The sequence below is a fragment of the Schistocerca gregaria genome, chromosome 2 (assembly GCF_023897955.1).
Source record: "Schistocerca gregaria isolate iqSchGreg1 chromosome 2, iqSchGreg1.2, whole genome shotgun sequence".
Taxonomy (NCBI): domain Eukaryota; kingdom Metazoa; phylum Arthropoda; class Insecta; order Orthoptera; family Acrididae; genus Schistocerca; species Schistocerca gregaria.
Window position 1 is genome coordinate 176,383,975 of NC_064921.1, and position 23,624 is coordinate 176,407,598.

Genomic DNA, 23,624 nt, shown 5'->3' on the forward strand with positions numbered 1-23,624 from the left:
CAATGTACTACTTGAGAAGCATGAGCAACGTTTATTTATAGTGAAAATCATGCTATTCCAGGTAATGTTGTGGGGATGAAGGGTCTCTGTCTGTATATCGGCGTTTTATTTCTGATTAAGTTATGGTTATGGTTTTGGTTATAGGGGGACAACGTGGACTGATAAAGTACGAAATCAAGAGATGCTAGAAGTGTAAATGGGTTTTTTCCTCACTAGAGATGCACGAAATGTTTCGAGAGATGTAAACAAAAGTCGATAGTGCCGCACTCCCTGAATGGTCATGTGAAACAATGACAACATATCTTGTAGTGAGACGGATTGCTTCTTGATGGATTGAGTTTTAAATGATTTTCTTTGAACATTTACATTTTTCCAAGAACTTTTCAATGTAATAGACTCATGATCTACCTGATATTAATATTCTTCTCCTTCTTCCTCTTGTTTCTTTTCAAGACTTCTCGTTCAGTTCCTCTATTCTTAGTGCTTAGTTAGTGTTTAATCTTTCAACCTCTTTGTTTGACCTACCTTTTAATCTTTCCCTTATTGGTCGATAATTCATTTATACTGGCGCATTCCGTTCACATTCATTCTTGTGACATGACCTGTCCATTTATTTCTATATTCCTTTATCTGATAATTTATGCTTTCAAGTCCTAATTCTAATCTGATAGTTGTATTCCTTATATCTGATAGTCTATAACTACCTGCTCTTCTTAAAAATCTCGTTTTTGCGTCTTGGATTCGTGATATACGTTCAGCTGTTACTGTCCAAGACGCATTGCTATAAAGCTCAGATGGTACTGCCATTGTTTTACGGAATTTGATTAGGATTTTATTCCTTACTTTTCTATTCAGTTCTATGTACATGGTCCCAGTAACATAAGTGATTACTTTAATTTCTTTCGATACCTAGGAGACGGTGTTTCCCAAACAGCTGCCGTAATTCAGTGTCCCGAACTTCTGGTCGTTTGTTCAGTTTTGCATAAGGCGAGGCTGGGTCCTGACATTTAAAAGCCGTGAATTGGGTTACGGCCTAATGCCCATACAACAAAAACCAGCAATGTGTGTCGTTATAAATGTTCCACAGAGGAACAAAGAATATAAAACAGTGATTACCTTCGGCAATGGCTTCGTCTGCGTCTGCACATGGATACCAGTGATCTCCAGGATATTGGGTAAAAGGGGGCGAGGGTAGTCGACGGAAAAGTGGCTGTTGACGATGAGGAGGCTCACGTTTCGCTCCGTCTCGTGCACTGGCGGCGGTCCCGGTCCGAAGTACTGCCTCATGATGGCCTCCTGGGCCGGCTGTATCTGGAAGTGCCACATGTAGCAGAACCTCAGCTGGAAGTAGGCGTTGTACGCGCGCTGCCAGAAGCTCATGTGGTCCGAGTACCCGACCCAGACGTCGGGCGAGTAGGCCGGGTTCACGAGGTTGCCCATGGCGTGGTAGACGGGCGCGAACGCCGGCAGCGTGATCATACCCACCAGCGGCGGCGAGCCCGCATTGTGGATCAGGCCGAAGAAAGCCTGGTATGGCATCCGCTCCATGATCACCAAGTCGAAGGTGTCTCTCTTACTGTAAACATAAATTCATATTTTTAGTGAAAATTACTTATTGAATGATGGTTTCTTAAATTTTAAATGAAGAAGAAAGGTTAGTGTTCGTAACCTACAGAATTTACTTGAATGACAGGACAGCAAAGGACCTGGAAGAGCAGCTGCACGGAATGGACAGTGATTTGAAATGAGGATATAAGATGAGCATCAACCAAAGCAAAACGAAGATAATGGACTGTGCTAGAATTAAATCGGGTGATGCTGCGGGAATTAGATTAGGAAATGAGACGCTTAAATTAGTAAGTTTTGCTATTTGGGGATCAAAATAACTGATGATGGTCGAAGGATATAAAATGCAGACTGGCAATGGCAAGGAATGCGTTTCTGAAGAAGAGAAATTTGTTAACATCGAGTATAGATTTAAGTGTCAGGAAGTCGTTTTTGGAAGTATTTGTATGCAGTGTCGCCATCTCTGGAAGTGAAACATGGACGATAAATAGTTGAGACAAGAAGAGAATAGAAGCTTTCGAAATGTGGTGCTACAGAAGAATGCTTGAAGATTAGATGGGTAGATCAAATAACTAATGAGGAGGTATTGAATAGAATTTGAGAGAAGAGAAATTTGTGGCACAACTTGACTAGAAGAAGGGATCGGTTGGTAGGGCATGTTCTGAGGCATGAAGGGATCACCAATTTAGTATTCAGTACTCGGCGCATGCGCCGCCCATCACGGTTTCTGCCTTCCAAGACAGGGAGGTGGCGCCGCCCTTAGTGAAACACTGCTGGCAACGATATATCGCACTCAGGGCCGCACCGAAGAATGTTCAGTTTTGATGCGAGATAATACAGGATTCCACGTCTTGCTAAGAGGAAACCCATTGTCTCTATTGATTAAATCATCAGCCAACCTAATTCCCATCGCCTCTTTATAGACACTGTTCCAAAAACCGGAAATGTTGGCAACTACCACAGTTTCATTAAATTTCATACTGTGTTCCTCATTTAAGCAGTAGCAGTACACTGAGTGCGATATATCGTTGCAAGCAGTGTTCCACTAAGGGCGGCGCAACCTCCCTGTCTTGGAGGGCAGCGACCGTGATGGGCGGCGCATGCTCCGGGTACTGAACGGTGGCCTTTATAGGACGTCGATTTGCAGCCTGGCGTCAGTTCTCGGCGGGACTCATCAGCAGAAGCAGACTTTCCTGAAGATGGCGACCAGTTGAATCGCCGAAATATCGAGTCCAGTTGATTTTAGGATCCGGCAGCACACCCGAAGAGACTTTCAAGCCTTATTACGCCGGGAAAGCCGACGTAATCACATCTTGAGTTGAAATTTAAAGCTAGGCTTGACTATTCAATGTCGTGACGAGTGTAGAGTGAATCCCAAGCCGTGGAAGAATACACACTAAAAAGGGGACCTTACGGTTTCTGAAAATCATTTCGGGATGAGACTTCGCAAGTTAGTAGTATACCTCACCATCATCCATTCATAAACGTTGTAAAACGCACTAGCCAGATAATTAAAAAAATAAAATAAAAGGATCTAACGTTTTATGTGCAGCTCGTATACTGCTAAATTTATATAGTAAAGTGAAATGGTTGCATCTGTAGCGGACTGGCTTTCCACGCGGGCGGTCCAGGTTCAATCTTATCTTCGGATAACGTTTTATTTTGCTTTTTTTATTGTTTCTAAAATTGCAACAACTGTCAGTGAAGTTAATGACATAAAATATTATCTGAATTTCATCTATAGTGGATGCTGTTGAAATCCGTGACTGGTTCTATAAAGGCTGTAGAAAAATGTCCGTCACCAGTCACAATAAAAGGTTATTTATTTGTCACACGACCCTTTGGGCAACATGGTTTTGAAGAGAAGCAGCGATTATTATGATTTATCAATAATTCAAGAACAGCCTTAATCGCATTTGTTATTGTTACAATACCGCCAACCGGTTTCAACCCGACGTAGGGGTAATCTTCTGGGCGTTTACACCATTGATCGACTGCTGGTGATGTCACTCATGTCTACATAACGGCAAGACTGTTCTTGAATTATTGTCACACGATCGGTTTCGGGCTTGCGCCCATTCTCAGGTGTTTATACATTCACGTACATGTTTGTACTCCTGGAGATCACTGGATAAATTCAAAAAAAATTATTTGCTGAGGCCTAAACAGAAACAAGTGGGACAATTCTAAGTGGCAAGGCAGCATTTGACGAAAATATATCTGTACTTACATAAAGATGAAGCATCATTATTATAACTACGTTATAAAACTGAAATATGGACGTGGAAATGATAATAGCTGCGTAACTAAGTGGCAAATCTGTCACCACAGCGTAACTACACTACTGGCCATTAGAATTGCTACACCAAGAAGAAATACAAATGATTAACGGGTATTCATTAGACAAATATATTATACTAGAACTAACATGTGATTACATTTTCACGCAAATTTGGGTGCCTAGATCCTGAGAATCAGTGCCCAGAACAACCCCCTCTGGCCGTAATAACGGCCTTGATGCCCCTGGGCATTGAGTCAGACAGAGCTTGGATGGCGTGTACAACTGCAGGTGCCCTTGCAGCTTCAACACGAAACCATAGTTCATCAAGAGTAGTGACTGGCGTATTGTGACGAGCCAGTTGCTAGTCCACCCTTGACCAGGCATTTTCAGTTGGTGAGAGATCTGGAAAATGTGCTGGCAGGGCAGCAGTCTAACATTTTCTGCATCCAGAAAGACCCATATAGGACCTGCAGCATGCGGTCGTGCATTATCCTGCTAAAATGTAGGGTTTCGCAGGGATCGAATGAAGGGTAGAGTCACGGGTCGTCACACATCTGAAATGTAACGTCCACTGTTCAAAGTGCCGTCAATGAGAACAAGAGGTGACCGAGACGTGTAACCAATGCCATCCCATACCATCACGCCTGGTGATACGCCAGTATGGCGATGACGAATGCACGCTTCCAATGTGCGTTCAGCGCTATGTCGCCAAACACGGATGCCACCATCATGATAATGTAAACAGAACCTGCATTCATCCGAAAAAATGACGTTTTGCCATTCGTGCACCCGGTACGTCGTTGAGTACACCATCGAAGGTGCTCCTGTCTGTCATGCAGCGTCAAGGGTAACCGCAGCCTTGGTCTCAGAGCTGATAGTCCATGCTGCTGCAAACGTCGTCGAACTGTTCGTGCAGATGGTTGTTGTCTTGCAAACGTCCCCATCTGTTGACTCAGGGATCGAGACGTGGCTGCACGATCCGTTACAGCCATGGGGGTAAAATGCCTGTCAGCTCGACTGCTAGTGATACGAGGCCGTTGGGATGCAGCACGGCGTTCCGTATTACCTTCCTGAACCCAGCGATTCCATATACTGCTAACAGTCATTGGATCTCGACCAACGCGAGCAGCAATGTCGCGATACGATAAACCACAATCGCGTTAGGGTACAATCCGACCTTTATCAAAGTCGGAAATGTGATGGTACGCATTTCTCTTCCTTACACGAGGCATCACAACAGCGTTTGACGAGGCAACGCTGGTCAACTGTTGTTTGTGTATAAGGTCTCCACGGAGCACCGATATTGTCGCCAGTGTCTAGCACAAAGTGCACATGCCCGTCTATTTGGATCCGGAAAGCGGCTACGCACAGCTGCTCGTCAAGACCGTCGCATCCTACGAATTGCCTTACTGGACCACACAGTCACTTCACGACAACTTAACGACATCGTTGCTCCCGGGGTATCAGCTAGAACCATTCGCAACTGTGTCCATGAGGCAGGGCTAGAGTCCTGTGTACTGTTAGGGCGTCTTCTGCTCATATTGCAACATCGTTCAGCCCGCCTCCAGTGACGTCACTGTAGGCGGTAATGGAAGTACGAATGGAGTATGTCGTCTTCAGTGAAGAGAGTCGCTTCTGTCTTGGTGCCAATGATGGTTATACACGTGTGTGGAATCGGGTAGGTGAGCGCCAAATTCACGAATGTATACCACAGAGGCACAAAGGGCCAACACCCGGCATCATGGTGCGAGGTGCAACATCCCACACTGGCCGCACTCGTCTGGTGATCATCGAGGGAACACTGAACAGTGTACGGTACATTCAAACCATCATCCAACCCATCCTGCTACCGTTCATGGACCAACACGATGATGTGCTTTTCAGGCAGGACAAAGCACGTCCACACCGCGCTCTTGAAGGTGTACATCAACTCTGGCCCAGCTGAGGCACCAGATGGAAACTGCATGGCAGGCCATTCGGCAAGACTACATTCAGCACCTCTACGATCGTCTCCATGGAAGAACTGCAGCCTGCATTGCTGCAAAAGGCATGCATGGTACTATTGCTGACATTGTGCACTCTCTGTTCACTGCACTCATTTGCATGTGACTGTCTGTGTTATCGTGTTTTGTATACGTCCTCAAGAATGTGTCAATAAAATTTCCCCCTGCTGGGCGACGAAATATTGTGTTCGTTTTTCATTTCCCAGGAGCGTATTTATGAAATGGCTGTTACTGTTAATTAGCATAAAATGTGAATTACAATTAATTTTGTTTTTCAAAAGCTGAACAAGTTCATTTGCATTTTAATGGTGGTAAGCCAAACTTAATATAACTACTATAATTAAGATGTTATTACAAATCTGACGATATTATAAGCTGTGGAGAGTATTCGCTGTAAATTTGAGGAACCAGTTTCTACGTGGAAGAGTAAAGTATGGCTCTATTGTACACACAGTCGGGCAGTTGATCCGTGTCAAGAACCTCACGGAATTAATCGATCAGTGGCCCTTGCCTGCTACAGTACAGGATATACAGCTGTACCCACCGTTATTCCTCTAGAAACTCGAACTAATGTGCCAGTTCAGCGGCCGCTGTGGCCGAGCGGTTCTATGCACTCCGGTCCGGAACCGCACGACTACTACGGTCGCAAGTTCGAATCCTGCCTCGGGCATGGATGTGTGTGATGTCCTTAGGTTAGTTGGGTTTAAGTAGTTCTAAGTTCTAGGGTACTGATGACCTCAGATGTTAAGTCCCATAGTGTTCATAGCCATTTTTTGTGCCAGTTCATTCATGACTTTCACAGAGATTTGAGAGTTCTGTAGTGTGAAATGTTATCCGAATTTTTAAAATACTGTGAATTAAACATGTCTTAATGAAGACACTGTGAATGTATCCAAAGGTCCAGATGAACTCAGTCATTGTCCATTGAACAGGGAAAGGTCGAAGATGATGTTAAGAGATGCGGTCATATACAGGGTGTTACAAAAAGGTACGGCCAAACTTTCAGGAAACATTCCTCACACACAAAGAAAGAAAATGTGTTATGTGGACATGTGTCCGGAAACGCTTACTTTCCATGTTAGAGCTCATTTTATTACTTCTCTTCAAATCACATTAATCATGGAATGAAACACACAGCAACAGAACTTACCAGCGTGACTTCAAACACTTTGTTACAGGAAAGTTTCAAAATGCCCTCCGTTAGCGAGTATACATGCATCCACCCTCCGTCGCATGGAATCCCTGATGCGCTGATGCAGCCCTGGAGAATGGCGTATTGGATCACAGCCGTCCACAATACGAGCACGAAGAGTCTCTACATTTGGTACCGGGGTTGTGTAGACAAGAGCTTTCAAATGCACCCATAAATGAAAGTCAAGAGGGTTGAGGTCAGGAGAGCTTGGAGGCCATGGAAGTGGTCCGCCTCTACCAATCCATCGGTCACCTAATCTGTTGTTGAGAAGCGTACGAACACTTCGACTGAAATGTGCACGAGCTCCATCGTGCATGAACCACATGATGTGTCGTACTTGTAAAGGCATATGTTCTAGCAGCACAGGTAGAGTATCGCGTATGAAATCATGATAACGTGCTCCATTGAGTCTAGGTGGAAGAACGAAACTAAAATGAGCTCTAACATGGAAATTAAGCGTTTCCGGACACATGTCCACATAACATCTGTTCTTTATTTCTGTGTGAGGAATGTTTCCTGAAAGTTTGGCCGTACCTTTTTGTAACACCCTGTATTACGAAAACTTACTTGCTGAAAATAATTTGATTACATCGGAATCTTCAACGTCATTTGCTCTTGAAGCAATGTTGATGGGTGAAGAAGTTTAAGAACGTACTACGGTCATGTTGGCTGAAGAGAATACTTGTGACTGATGATAGACTTCCTCATGAAAATAAAAACTGACGAAGAAACTTTTCGAAAAAAGTCGAAGACCATTGTTCGTCATATGAAAACGAATCAGAACAAATATAAGGAGAAAAGTCGACCATCTTTCTTTGCATTACAAAATTAAAGTTGTTAATATAGCAAAGGCTCGCCGCACGTGGAATTACAAACATTACAAAAAAAGGAAGCAGCTGGTTAAAAAGAACGAATATTTACCCAGTGGTCAGAAGAAATATAAAAATGAGGTAATCAGTATGATAAATACGCAACAATCAATTCATGGACGTATGATCGTTTTATTGGAGCCTAAGAGAATTATCAGCGACTGACTTCTCGGAATTTACAACAGTGAGTTTGAGCAGCAGCACAACAATTTACAGATTTTGAATTTAAAACATCTGACAGCTGCGTTCATAATTCAAAAACAAACATGGAATTCGTCAACAAAAAGGGACAAATTTCGACAAAGATTTATTTATCAGCACTGACCAGACAGGTAGTTTGTTGCAGAGTATTGACAAATTCATTTTTCTCTCTATTTTTACGACTCTCTGAATCACTTCTCTCTTTCCAGGATGTCAGTATCAAACGGTGTACAACAGGACTCAGTCTGACAAAGGAAGAGAAACTGTTTTCATCAAAGGGCACGACATGAATAAAGTGACGTATACATATACGCTCAATATGCTCTCACTCCATCTGGAAAAGTCCTGCTTCAGCTATTTGTCTGTTTACGAGAAGCAACCGACAACTTTGGGCCCCGAGTCCAAAAAAGCAGAAAATGAATATGCATAAAAATAAAAATAGAGTTTCAAGGACGTCCTCGAAATCTGGAGAGCTAACGAGAGGACTGTTTATAGACTTTCTCAACCTTTGTTTAAAGTCTTATGAGGGAAAAGATCGATTTCTATTAATTACATAACGAAATGTTTCAGAATGACGGGAAACCACCGAAATGTACAATAAATCGATTTCTCTAAAATGTGCTCATCTCGTTCAACCTTGTGACGTCTATATTATACACAGGAAACAAAATCTAACAAAGTGTATAAAAATTGTTCTCATCTGACTGAAATTAATAGAGAAACAGATTCCCGCGAAGACTGTATAAAAATACAATCAATAGTGTATCATAAGCTCTCATTGTCAATATTTAATGAAATGAGCTGGTATGCCCAGTACGATTCCAGCTTTCTGATGAAAGAGAAGTTTTCATAAATGCTAATGCAGTACGTTTTCCAACACATATTTTTACGAAGATTTTAAATATTTTTCGTTTTCAGTGTTTTAATGATAATTATCATTCTGGTGCTTGTATGTAAACTACAGTCCAAATTAAATCTTTAATTTACCTCCACAAAATGCGTTTGAAATTATTCGAAGTTTTAAAAAGATAATATTAATTTTAACTCATGTTCATTTTAATTAACTGTAACAGTCATTTCACAAATAAAATAAAATTGTTTATGATTTAATGCCAACAGCCTTGCTGCAGTGTAACACCAGTTCCCGTCAGATCACTGAAGTTTAAGCATTATTGGGTTTGAGTAACATTTGGATGGGTGACGTTCTACCTAGTGCTGTTGGCAACCAGGGTCTCCTCAGCCCTTGTGAGGCCAATTGACAAGCTACTTGATTGAAAAGAAACGGCACTGGTCGCGAAAACTGACAGCTGTCGGGAGAATGGTGTGCTGCGCACATGCACAGCAGTGACACCTAAAGGTCTCAAGATGACGCGGCGGCCGGTCAGTACCGTTGGTCCTTACGTGACCTGTTTGGGCGGTATTCGTTTTATGAGTTAATTGATGATATTTTAAGTCGTTAACTTTATTTAAAAGTTGTTATAACTTTCACAACAGGTTAAAAAATTAAAGGTTACCCAGAGGTGGGACCAAAGCTGGACCACCCACGTGGCAAGCAAGTCTGCTACAGCTGCAGCTACTTCGCTGTACTGCCATAGCACATAGATTGACTGGCACATGAGCTGTGAGTAAAACTTCAGATCCCTTTTCCTCGGAATCTACTCCGCTTTATAACTTTTATGAGTGTACACCCTTGAAGGATGTCAATAACGCGATCATCGACCTCTGGTCCTTATGCAAGCAGTTGTTGATAGAATTGTTGGATGTCCCCCTGAAGGATGCCAAATTATATCCACTTGGCGCTTAGTTCGTCAAACTAGCACCACTTTTACAAAATGGTTTTAACGAAATTCCTTTCTTCTTTCGTTAACACAAAAAAATGTTTCAAATGGCTCTGAGCACTATGGGACTTAACTTCTGGGGTCATAAGTCTCCTAGAACTTAGAACTACTTAAACCTAACCAACCTAAGGACATAACACACAACCATGCCAGAGGCAGGATTCGAACCTGCGACCGTAGCGGTCGCGTGGTTCGAGACTGTAGCGCCTAGAACCACTCGCCTACCCCGGTCGGCAAACTCCCGAGATTGTTGGAGGGCCCTGCCCATAATGGTTGAAATGTTTTCAGTTGGGGAGAGAACAGCGAACTTTCTTGTTCGAGGTAGAGTTTGTCAAGCACGAAGACAGTAGAAAATCTCATCGTGTGCAAGCGAACATTATCTTGCTTCAATGTAAGCCTAAGATGGCTTGCCCTGAACGCCTTTGAACAATGTTGGCGTACCACTGTCCTGTAAGGGTGACGCTGATGACAACCAAAATGGCTATGCTATGGAATGAAATGGCATCCCAGACTATCACATCTGGCTGTCGGGCCGTAGGGCTGGTGACAGGTTGTTATCCCACCGCTTTCCGCGGTGTGTCCAATGGTCATCTGGGCTTGGTTCGAAGTGGGACTCACCACCGAAGACCTATTCCAACGAGATTCCAGCCCTCATAATTCCATCGTGGCGCCTCACCTTCCTTTTTTATGGGTTAGAGTCTATTAGGGAAAGTGATGTGTCCGAGGTCACAAGCAGCTAAAAAGTTGTAAGTAGGAGTCGCAGGCCCTTGTTCGAAGAACAACGTGAAGGGTGTAGACCGAAGACGGACCTGTTACTGATGAGAGTTACATCAGTGGCGGAATTAAATATTTGATCGTTTATCATAGGTTGGGAAAGTCAAAATATGAACAGTCGTCTAGGAAGTGACTGTAATTGCTGTTGTGAACTCATAATTTTGTTGCATATATGGTTCGAGGGCGAGACGTCGGATGTCATAGCGAAAACTCCACAATATTTCATCAGCGCAACTGGCCGACGTCTTCAGGTGCGACGAACACACTGCTAAGGCAGGACCAGAGCCCAGAGGGCTTAGCAGTGTGTTCGTCACACCTGAAGATGTCGGCCAGTTGCGAAGATCATATATTGTGGAGTTTTCACTATGACATCCGACGTCTCGCCCGAGAACCGTATATTCAACATGTCCGTCGGGAAAGCCTCAAGTAACACATCATAATTTTGTCTTTGACAACATCTACTGGCTAAAATGTTAGTAGCTTAGGTGAACAAAGCTTATGTCGTGTCGTTAAGTCATCTCTCATCCTGATGATGGTAAGCAGGACGATGGTAATCATCCTTTTGTGAACTTTCTCGGTGTAATATTAAACAGTCGCTGATGACAATTTTCGTCGCGACTTTATCTGTCATTTGTTGCAGCCTTGAAGAATATGGTGGGTAATTAGTTGACAAGTGGATAGAAAACTATCAAAGTCTTTTGTGGCAGTATTATTATTATTATTATTATTATTATTATTATCATTATTATTATTATAATTATTATTATTTCAGTCAGAAGTCTGCAACAGTATTATTACCATTATCTGAGTCAGGAGTCGTTTGTGAGTTAAGCATAAAAGTATTCTTCTCAAACAGATTTAGCTGCACGGAAAGGCTCCAACAATTCTGGTTCTTGGCGATTGCTTAATGCAGACCAGGTAAGAGCAGGTAGGTTTTGACAGATAGAGGAAGAGTGGACGTACCAGGAATACACAGAACCGGAAGGAAGGTCTCTGTTATCACCGAATCACTAACTCCGACTATTACACACAGCTCGTTCTAACGTACGATGCTGGCTTGCTTTTGCCGTATTCCTCCTATCCAAATCAACGCACTAATTAATCATGGCTACACAGTTTGAGGCGTTTCAAGGTAGCGCAGCTCGAAACCACTGCAATAAATTATAGCGAGTAAGGGGCTTGACGTTCCTATCTGTGATACTGATTGTTTTACTCGAATTAGTCTTTACTACCATCTCTCAAAGTACTTACTGTTCTTCCTCGAACACCCTGTACGTGTAAGTCACCCATCAGGAAACTGACAAAGTTGGTATGTTTGCTTCACTGCGAAACGGATCTGAAGAGACGCTGAGAAAACACCCACCTGATGAAACTCTGGACGGCGGGTTCCCTCAGCATCCACTGCACACACACTGATGTGGCGTCTCGAAGCATTGACATCGTTTCCACGGGGGACTGCTGCGCTGTACATTCCAGGTCCAAATCGCCAATGATGTTGTACCCCACAGATAAGTCGATTTCTGTTAAGTTCTCATGACTATTCTGCAAAAGAGAAACACTGGATACGATGAACGAAGAAGATTGGTAGAATACTTCTCTTATACCAAAAATGGATCAAATGCTGCTCTGTCATCTTGTTTCGTAGCCATAGAAGACGCCATCGACATTGCATGTCATTCACGTCTTCTGTTCAAACTCTAAACTAAATCAATCTTGTCTACAAATATTCCTTCTTTTTATCTCAACGCATTTCGTGTGTTAGCGTCGGCCATAACCAATCGCATATCTTTCATTGGTTTTTTACGAGTGTCCTGTGGATACTTTCGTTTTCGATGACCTTCCCTTTACGCAGCTGACATACCCATAACACTACACCGTTGCCTTCCTGAAGATCCACCGAGCACATTTCCGTTTCGCACGACAGGCGAGAAAGTTCTGCCTCTTCCCGACTCTATCTTACCAATTCAAGAGTTTCCTTATTTGTTCTCAATGGTGTGTGTGTCATTGTGTGCGTTGCATAATTGATTGTCTCTCGGCGTCTCGTTTTTGTGATTTCATTTTGGCGCAGCTTTGTCTTGCGCCGTGATGTCGTCAATGGCTTCCAGAAACATTCTACGCACAGGTCCCCCCAGTTTTAGCTTAAACCAGTCCATGCGTCGTGTACCGCCCAGTTAGTCAGAAATTCATGATTGGCTTGTAGATAAGGTCAAGGTCACTTCATAACAAATATATAAGAAACTATCAGCCTCGATTGCGGTAATGAAACCAACCTTTACCTAGGTTTCAGCCCAAATAATTGAGCCTCATTCAGAAGATATACCTGAATCTATAATTTGTCTAAGAGGGCATGGTCTGGAAATAAAACTAAAACAGCGTGAATAGGCGTAGTCACACTTTAAAACACGGTACGTAAGTACTAAGTCAACACCAAGACCGAGCGAGGTGGCGCAGTGGCTAGCACACTGGACTCGCATTCGGGAGGACGACCGTTCAATCCCACGTCCGGCCATCCTGATTTAGGTTTTCCGTGTTTTCCCTAAATCGCTCCAGGCAAATGCCGGGATTGTTCCTATGAAAGGGCACGGCCGACTTCCTTTCGCGTCCTTCCCTAATCCGATGAGACCGATGACTCCGCTGTTTGGTCTTTTCCCCCAAACAACCCACCCCCCAAACCCAACAGGAAGACTTAAGCTCTGGCGTGCCCCTCGTCACCATGGACGCCGTGCGGTGGGCCTCCGGAGCTCACGTGCCCTCTTAGACAAATTATAGATTCAGGTATATCTTCTGATGAAGGCTCAATTATTTGGGCTGAAACCTAGGTAAAGGTTGGTTTCATTACCGCAGTTGATGCTGATCGTTTCTTATATATTAGATTATCACGGTTGCTGACTGGGCTGTAATGTTGAAAGTACAAAAATCACTTCATAACAGGTTCACGTGGCTTATTTCGGTTCTGAATCGTATTTGTTTACGTTAAGTTTCTAGACGAGTTGCATGTTGACAGCCTCCTTTTGCAGCACTGTCCACTGACAAGTCCCCTTCACTCATGGCGATGGCTCTGCTATTACGATTATTCCGGCGAATGCGGTGGTAGAATTTACGAATGTTTGGCTGTTTTACCTTCCGCCCGAAGTTGACAGTTTTCTGAAGACCGTCCTGCTTCCATTTGGGGATATATGGAATATACGGCAGGAACTCTGGTCCGCTCACTATCGGTTACAAGTTTATAGTGGAGTTACAACTTTGGACATGGTTATCACTTCCAGATGTGTGGAGACCGGTTACTTATAATTTATACAGGACAAGAAGGGATCTGTTTTACATGTAATAAGAGTCGACAGCTGCGTAAAAGTTGCTCTAGTCGTGTCCAGTTATGAACGACGCAAAAGGCTAACTTCAGCGGATTTGGTTTCCCATATGAGAGCCATTGTGCCTAGCCAGGTTGCAGAGGGGCAAGGCGAGCCGTTGCGTGATGGTTCTCGCGCATGTCCTCCGTTAACCTCGCGTATATACTTCGCCACTGTAGCCTCCGCACCGCCACCACGTCCACTTCACAACAAATACGAACGCGAGATGGTGAGGAGGCAGACATTCCTCTTTGGTTCTCCGCGCAACTGAAAAGACTCCGGTGGAAGAGGCCTCTCCCCTTGAAACGTCCCCTTAGAAAAATTATGCAAGACTGTGCTTAAACTGACACACAGTATTTTTTTTAGCGCAACGCAATCTGACTTAAAAATCCCTACAAAAGAATGGCCCTGACTAACATTAACCCATACGTTTCACAAATCACTTATCTCACAAAAATCTTGGTTACTCGAAATACTGCAATACAGCGAGCGCCACTACTGCCATGTAAATAAAAGATTCAAACTACGGAAGGCACTAACTACTGATAGGCATAGTTAGCAAATGAAAGATTTTAATAGAGAACAAACAATGTATTTTACCTTAATATCATCAAAAGTCATAATGTATATAGCAGTTCATGACATCCAGTCTTACAAATTTCAAAACTCCGCCATTTCTCTCCCCACATCCACCACTGCTGGCGGCTCACCTCCAACTGTGCAACGCTACGCGCTGTTAACATCCAGCTGCCCAACGCTACAATGGCGAGTATTACAAAAATGCCAACCAGCCACTGACTGCACACAGCACAGCCAGTGATTTTTCACACAGAGCGCTATGTGGCGTTACCAATAAAAAAAACCTTAACAGCCTACTTACATAGCCCCCATGCTCCCCACAAAAAATTTACAAATTGTTTTGGGCAGTGTCCAATACAGATTTGAAAAAAAATTTCATAATTATGATTACAATAACAAAGAAATCAAATGCACACACTTATTGATACAATGTTGGTCAAAAGCTAAAATTTTCTCACAGTCCATATAGACAGTCCTGATCATTCATCACAGTAAAATAGCAGTATTTTCCTCAAAGACTGAGCAATAAAAGAAAATGCACATGGAGGTAGTGGATTGCCATGCAGTCTTGAAGAAGTAGTGTTGTCCTTCCAACGGAAAGAGAGTGCTGACTCTTGACATGCAGACAGGTAGTGGGCCACAACAGAGCAAATCCACAGCAGAGTCAGCCGAAGTTTTGAAGAATATTGGTAGGTAGGTCAACACAGAGTAAACCCATTGTAGTCCTGGTAGAGATTACGGTATTGGTGGGCCACCAGAGGTGCAGACCCAGTGCAGTCCTTGTAGAAATAATGGTATTGGTGGGCGATCAAAAATGCAGACCCACTGTAGTTCTTGTAGAGATGGCTAGCAGTCATCCGTTGCGACTGTGCCGGTGCACAATCACCATCGCTATGTAAGTAGGCTGTTAAGGTTTTTTTCTATTGGTAACGCCACATAGCGCTCTGTATGAATAATCACTGGCTGTGCTGTGTGCAGTCAGTGGCTGGTTGGAATTGTTGTAATACTCGCCATTGTAGCGTTGGGCAGCTGGATGTTAACAGCGCGTAGCGTTGCGCAGTTGGAGGTGAGCCGCCAGCAGTGGTGGACGTGGGGAGAGAGATGGCGGAGTTTTGAAATTTGTTCAGACTGGATGTCATGAACTGCTATATATATTATGACTATTAAGGTAAATACATTGTTTGTTCTCTATTAAAATCTTTCATTTGCTAACTGTGCCTATCAGTAGTTAGTGATTTCCGTAGTTTGAATCTTTTATTTAGCTGGCAGTAGTGGCGCTCGCTGTATTGCAGTAGTTCGAGTAACGAAGATTTTTGGTGAGGTAAGTGATTTGTGAAAGGTATAGGTTAATGTTAGTCAGGGCCATTCTTTTGTAGGGATTATTAAAAGTCGGATTGCGTTGCGCTAAAAATATTGTGTGTCAGTTTAAGCACAGTCTTGTATAAATTTTTCTAAGGGGACGTTTCACCCTCACTGAGTTTAGACCGAATGGTAACATGTCGGATGCTGCTCAAGATTCGAAAGCGTCCAGCACACCAGAGACTGGGAGCGCCTCTTCGAAATCATATGAAGATAGATCTGTCCCGGAGGTCCGTACTATATCTATGGACTTTCTGACATCCCTGAGTCTGTAACGTATCCTCCCCCCCTTTCCGTTCTTCTGCTCCCCTGGATTGGGAGAGCATGCCACAAACCACTGCTAATCAGAACCAGATCGGCCCAAGTGTGCCAGCGGAACATGTGAACGGTAAAAGACCTACCATCAGTTTTCGTGTCTGTATTCCTAGGAGCCTATCCGACCACCTGTATCTTCTGTGCCTGACATTGAATTTCCGAGCACCCCCCCTCCCCACACATTGCCTCATGCGACACTCGCCTTTCTGCGCAGCCGAAAAAAACACAGCTTTTCTATTCACGGCTTTCCTACTTTCTCTAATGTGGCTCCTGAACTATCTACTGATAGTGCATTATTTCACAAAGAGGGAGTACCGCTGATTGATTTCAAAGTTCTTGATAACGGCCAAGGAAAAGCTGCTTTTTTGTAACTTTACTTAAATTCTTCTTTACGCCCGTTCAGGGTGGGTAGTTCCACGGATCGTGCGCGTTTTTATAAAGTGGGTATAGGTTATTTGTTTCGTAAAAAATCGCAGAAACGTCTGTTAGGTCAAGATTTTAATTGTGTTTTGCGTCCTGTGGATCAGACCACTAATTTTAATTTCAGTAAGAAACTAGACTATTTGGTACGTTCTTCGCAAATACGAAATGCATGCATCCGTCAATACTCCACTCTCGTCAGGTATACGCACTTTACAGCTATTTACAGCAGCAGACTAGATCGTTTTTAGCTTTCTGACTCTTTATGTTGGCAGCTGTTAGCAACAGACGTGATACCCGCTTGTTTCACTGTTCACTGTGCCGTAGTTGTAACTTTAAACCATGTGCCGCAACCAATAAAACCGCATCTCCTCGCCGGGATGTTGAACGCTCCGAACTAGGTGACACAGTGGTTAGCACACTGCACTCGCATTCGGCAGGAAGGCGGTTCAAACCCAAGTCCGGCCATTCAGTTTTAGGTTTCCCGCGATTTCCTAAATAGCTCTAGGCAAATGCAGAGATGGTTTCCTGGAAAGGGCACGGCCGATTTCCTTCTCCATGCTTGAAACAATTACAACTTGTGTACCGTCTCTAATGATCCTGTCTAGATCAAAATGTTAGAAAACTGTATAATGCGTTACAACATGGAAGTGACATAAAAATAGATGAGAAGCTCTTCCCAAGTAAAACTATGTACCCATTCACACAATTCATGGCTTCAAAGCTTGACAAGTATGGGCAAAAATACTGGTTAGCTGAAGCTGTTGAATGCAAGTACATATTCAATTAGTTTCCTTTATCTTGGTAAGGATACTGCACGATCACAAGACGAAAGGGTTTCAGATTATGTAGTGATGCGTTTTATGGAACCATTTCTGGGCGAAGGCAGAAATGACACTACAGACACTACAAACACTACAGACACCACAGACTTCATTCAAACTAGCCAAAAAATTGAAAGAAAAATCAACCTCCATTGTAGGAACAGTAAATAGAGCAAGAAGACGAATGCCACATGTTATGAAGTTCTCTGTATTCCACAATAGTTTTAAAATATGATGATATTTCTTTGACAGTATATCAAGTAAAGAAAGCAAAAATGTGCTAGTAATGTCTTCCCTACATCCTAGAGTCACCATAAATACAAATGAGAAAAAAAACTCTACACACTGCATGTTATTACAATTAAACAAAATTTGGAGTTGACATAGTAGGACAAAATAGCGAGGTAGTATTCAGTCAAGTCTTCCTCAAGAAGGTGGCCAGTGCTCTCCTACAATATCCTCGACCTAGCAGGAATAAATGCATATGTAGTATTTAGGGTTGTTACTGGGAAGAAGTTCAAAAGAAGACATTTTATTCAGCAGCTTGCACAAGAACTACGCTCCGAACATCTGAAGATTCGCTTTCCTCGTAGGACCACAGACAAGTATGAAAAGAATGAAAATGAACACGAAATGTCACATAAGGTCCGTAAATACAAATTTAATGAACCTGTTTCTAGGTGCAGTGTTTGTAAGAAGATGGTTTCTGTAAAATGTACAAAGGAGACTAAATACAATTGTGTAAAACAATGACGTAGCTGATATTTCTGTACACATGAAAAGGTCAATTTTATATGAATTTATATCCAAGAAAAGCTTGTCACTTGCTTACAGTTGTTTGGTGTGACCAGGTTCAGTGAAATTTGATTGATTATGTGTCAATAAATAATACAATTTGTGTCTGTCCCTTTTTTGCACAACTCTGTATCTGAAATGTCTATAAATATAGTAAACATTACAATATAATAAATGCTTAAAATTTTGAAATAATAGTGCAGAAAAGTTTTTTAAATGGTAGGGGTCAAAATGACCCCTCTGGGCGTTCAAGGGGCAGGCAAGGTCTGGGCTTCCGAGTGTTAAGCTCCATTTGAAGAACTGATGGAGACTACAGGGCTAGAAAATGCTCTGTCCATTTTACAACTTTCTCAGAAGAGCGATTTTAAAATCTGAAACGTTATTGTTAGAGTGTTTATTGAAATATATAGTTTTGTAGTTTATACAGTGTACTGAGTGACCGATTTCAATTTCTTAATAAATCCCCGCATCATACTGTAAATTTCAGAATCAAATGTGATACTGACCTCATAATTCACCACATAACCTCCCCGAAGCTCCCACGACAAAACTCGGTGCATCTATGCGTCAGTCATAGCAAGTGTTCATGACTAACTGGCTTTTAGGAACAATATTTTTGTCAATGCCAAAGACCTTGCCGCAGTGTTAACACCGGTTTCCGTGAGATCACCGAAGCCGGGCTGGGGTAGCACTTGGATCATCATCCATGTCTGCCGAGTGCTGTTGGCAAATGGGGTGCACTCAGCCCTTGTGAAGCCAATTGAGGAGCTACTTGACTACTGACCACATGCCCCGCTGTATCCGCATCCGGTGACGCCTAAGGGATAAGGATGACGGTTGGTACCGTCGGCCGGTGTTTGTTTTTTTTCTGCCTGTATTCTGTTTTCACTTTGAATGAACAGTATTCATGTTTCACTTTTACTTATACAAAATACATAATACAAAATGAGCTCGATAAAAGAATAAATTCACTCCGAAGGGGGATGTTTGTAAAGTACTCTTGGCCATCTGCATCATAGAACACCTTCAGTTGGAGCAGATCACGGTATTTTCTACGGCAATGGGTAGCAGTGTTGAAACACTGGATATTTTTTTATTTTGGTACGTAACAATCAATACTGCTAAACTTAAACGATGACAGTAGCATGACCAACTGTAACTTCCACCTTTGACACATCCACTGCACTGTATATTGCAATCCTGCGTACCTTGTTAAACCATTGACTTTCAACTGAAAACGAATCTGTAAACCACGCAGTACTGCAAAAACCTCAAAACAGACTAAAGTGGTAATATTCGAGACATGGTGAGTACACTCTTCCATCAACACTGTTTAACGTCCACCCGGTGACGAGATCAATAGAAAGCGAGCACATGTTGGGATTGTGGAAGGAGGAATAATTTAAAATAGGCCGTGTCGTTTTTAATGTAACGATCCCAGTGTTTTCCATAAGCGATTTAGGGAAACAGTGGGCTTGAAACGTCTCCTTCGAAGAATTATACATGACTGTGCTTAAACTGACACACAATATTTTTAGCGCAACGCAATCTGACTTTCAAAAATCCCTACAAAAGAATGGCCCTGACTAACATTAACCTATACGTTTCACATATCACTTACCTCACAAAAATCTTGGTTACTCGAACTACTGCAATACAGCGAGCACCACTACTGCCAGCTAAATAAAAGATTCAAACTACGGAAGGCACTAACTACTGATAGGCGTAGTTAGCGAATGAAAGATTTTAATAGAGAACAAACAATGTATTTACCTTAATAGTCATAATATATATAACAGTTCATGACATCCAGTCTTACAAATTTCAAAACTCCGCCATCTCTCTCCCCACATCCACCACTGCTGGCGGCTCACCTCCAACTGCGCAAAGCTATGCGCTGTTAACAGCCAACTGCCCAACAGTACAATGGCGAGTATTACAACAATGCCAACCAGCCACTGACTGCACACAGCACAGCCAGTGATTTTCATACAGAGGTGGCGTTACCAATAAAAAAACCTACACAGCCTACTACAGGCTCCCTAAACAACGCTAACTGAATCAGATTTGTACCGCCATCCTCTAGACTGAAACTCCAGAGCCTTATCACTGCGACACTTCACTCGAATGCATCATCACTCATACGTACAAAATTCGTATCAGATCTAACCTTACTTTACTTGGATTTCCGTTCCTCCCCAGTTCTGTAATTCGCCCAAAGTTTAGTCAGGTCCTCATACAAACTCACTGTCACGCCCTACCAACATCTACCTCCTTCTTCTCATCTCGTTACGTTTCACATCGAGTCCAAAGGTGGCTTTTATCAACTGCCACTTCCTGATTCAGGAATCCGTGTAGAAATCTACCTGTTTTAGTAGATCTTACTCTGTTACCAGCGGAGCTAGTCAGCTCGGGGAAGAAGATTTACCCCATCTGTTATTCCACGCCTGGAATATTCGAACTAGAGAAGTGGCCCATTAACTGAATATGTGACCTGTGAGAAACATTCCTCGTACGGTAAACTTGAAGGCTAGATTGTTTGAGTTTCTTCATCATTTAATGCATTAACTGTAAATGTGAGAAAAATTTATAAGTATAGTATGTCTCTAATACGTTCGTACATTTTGGTAAATCAGAGTAGAGTGTACACTGGTGGGACAAAATAATATGAGCGCATCTGAGAAGAGAAAAAAAAATCTACAGCACTGATCTGTATATAACCGTTTTGCATGAATTACACCTTTTCATCCAATGTCTGATGGACAAATACCAGTCATGCACAACTTCTCCTTTAGAAAGGACTCCACTTCATGAAAGTCCTCGTGGGCAGAAGATGACAGCGTAGCTTGCTCCTCCAAAAGACCCTAGCATATCATTTAGTTTAGGGGACTAAATGAGATTAAACAAGACATTGTACTTCCTCATTGTTGTGAAATGTAGAAACCGCGTTACCAGCTGTGCGATTGGAAACGAGCACCAACTACCCTACATCCTGGCCTGACTACGACTAAGGCATGAATGCTTCTCCTATTACACTCGTGCTTCGACCGCACGGCTAGGGTGGCTGGCTTGCTGATCGTAAGTAGTGGATATTCTGTAACGAAATTATTCTCAGTCTTGCAACTCAACCAGGCCAAAGGAACTGTGCTAGACGAGGTGGCCACATGGGACTGTCAGCAGAGGTCACCGTTTAGAGGACACAGTAGGGCAACATTTTTATGCTCCAAATCCCTCCCGGACTTTGTGTCACGGCTCAGCTGGCCATTCCATGTTTACTGCAGAACGATGCTGCCCAAGGAGCAACGGGTAACTCTCCTACACAACAGCTGTGTTTCACCATCACAGGGCGGGTACCTCGTTGTGGTGGACATCCCGCATGTGACACAGCCGAACGCCGTGCTGATTCGCAGCAGATACGCCATTGTTGAATATACACGCGCCACTGAAAAGGTAGCCTCACTGTCGTCTTACGTAACGAGGCCGGCTGCGTACCATGGATACTCCGCGCCAGCACGGCAGGGCGTGCAAGCAGCCAGTCCGGGAGAATTCTATGGCCAGCCTGCGACTGACCTGGTGTACTACGCAGAGCACGTGTTTCAATAGGGAACTTGTTACAGTTGCAACCGACTTTCTCTGGACCCTCCTGGGGTCTCTCGTTGTCTGCATCACTGGCCCACAGCCTCCCATGGGGCGCTATAGTACACACCTCCCCATACACCACAGCATCATCAGAACACAGCTGCAGAATGCTGCTTACACTGACCGCCAGGTCATTTACACTGAGGTACTTGAAGTCATGGAATACCTCCTAATATCGTGCCAGACCTCGTTTTCCCCGGCATAGCGCAGCAGTTCGACATGGCATGGGCTCAACAAGTCGTTAGAAGTACCCTGCAGAAATACTGAGGCATGCTGTCTCTATACCCATATATAATTGCGAATGTGTTGCCGGTGCACAATTTTGTGCACAAACTGCGCGCTGTATAATGTCCCGTAAAAGTTCTAGTAGGCTCATTTCGGGCGATCTAGGTAACCAAATCATTAGCTGGAATTGTCCAGAATGTTCTCCAAATCAACCGCGAACCATTGCGGCCCGGTGACATGGCGCGTTGCCATACATAAAAAATCCATCATTGTTTGGGAAGTTCGTGACTGGCTGCAGATGGTCTCCAAATAACGGAAAACAGCTGCTTCCAGTGAATGGTCTGTTCAGTTTGACCAGACGATCCAGTCAAGTCTAGGTAAACAAAGCCGACTCCATTACGGAGCCTCCAGCAGCTTGCTCAGTGCCTTGTTGCCACACTGGGTCCATGGCTTCGTAAAGGCTGTGCAACGCTCGGAGCCTAACATCAGTTCTTACAGGCTGAAATCGGGACTAATCTGACAAGGCGAAAGTTCCCCGATCGTCTAGCGTCCAACCGATATTGTCACGAGCCCAGGACTGGCGCTGCAGGCGATGTCGTACTGTTAGCAAAGTCACTGACGTCGGTCGTCTGCTGCCATACCACATTAACGCCAAATTTCGCAACACTGTCGTAACGGATAAGTTCGTCTTACGTCCCACATTAACATCTGGCTTTTTTCACACAGTGTTCCTTGTCTGTTAGCGCTGATGACTTTACGCAAACGCCGCTGCTCTCGGTCGTTAAGTGAAGGCCGTCGGCCACTGCGTTGTCCGTGGTAACATCAATGCCTGAAATTTGGTATTATCGGCACGCTTTTGACACTGTGGGTGTCGGAATACTGAATTCCGTGCCACTTTCCGAAATACAATGTTCTATGAATCTCGTTACAACTACAATTACGCGTTCAAAGTCTGTTAATTTCCGTCACGTTGCCATAATTACGTCGCTAACTCTTTCACGTGTGTCGCCTGAATACAAATGACAGCTCCGCCGGTGTACCACACTCTTATAATTTGTGTGTACACGATGTTACTGACATCTGTACACGTGCATATCACTGACTCATGACTTCTGTCACCTTAGTGCACTTCATAATCGTAACTGCTACGACCACTAATAACTCAGTGATTTTCTCCAACACAAAGGAACATTTCAACAGTGAGGACCTGAGTATGTGGTATATTTCCTTTGAATTCTCGTATTGCCCCGTTACTCATATTATTTTGCTCAACGACTATATTTTTGCACTAATTACATTTCTAAATGCTACCTCCACAATCGTTTGTAAACTGCTGTAACAGCAAAAGTTTTATGAATCTAGTAACTCAATATTACACTTGTTAATTACGTTGTGTT

General features: G+C 43.3%; 1 protein-coding gene across 2 annotated transcripts in view; it reads right to left on the reverse strand.

The window, feature by feature from the left end:
* The window catches only part of LOC126336627 (UDP-glucosyltransferase 2-like), a 104,111-nt gene that overhangs the window by 75,148 nt on the left and 5,339 nt on the right, over positions 1–23,624 (reverse strand). For both annotated transcript variants that reach the window (XM_050000517.1, XM_050000518.1), the window contains exons 3-4: positions 12,088–12,266; positions 1,117–1,576 (exon numbers count right to left, since the gene is read on the reverse strand). In XM_050000517.1, coding sequence (XP_049856474.1) covers positions 1,117–1,576; positions 12,088–12,266 — 639 coding nt within the window. The remainder of the gene's footprint in view (positions 1–1,116; positions 1,577–12,087; positions 12,267–23,624) is intronic.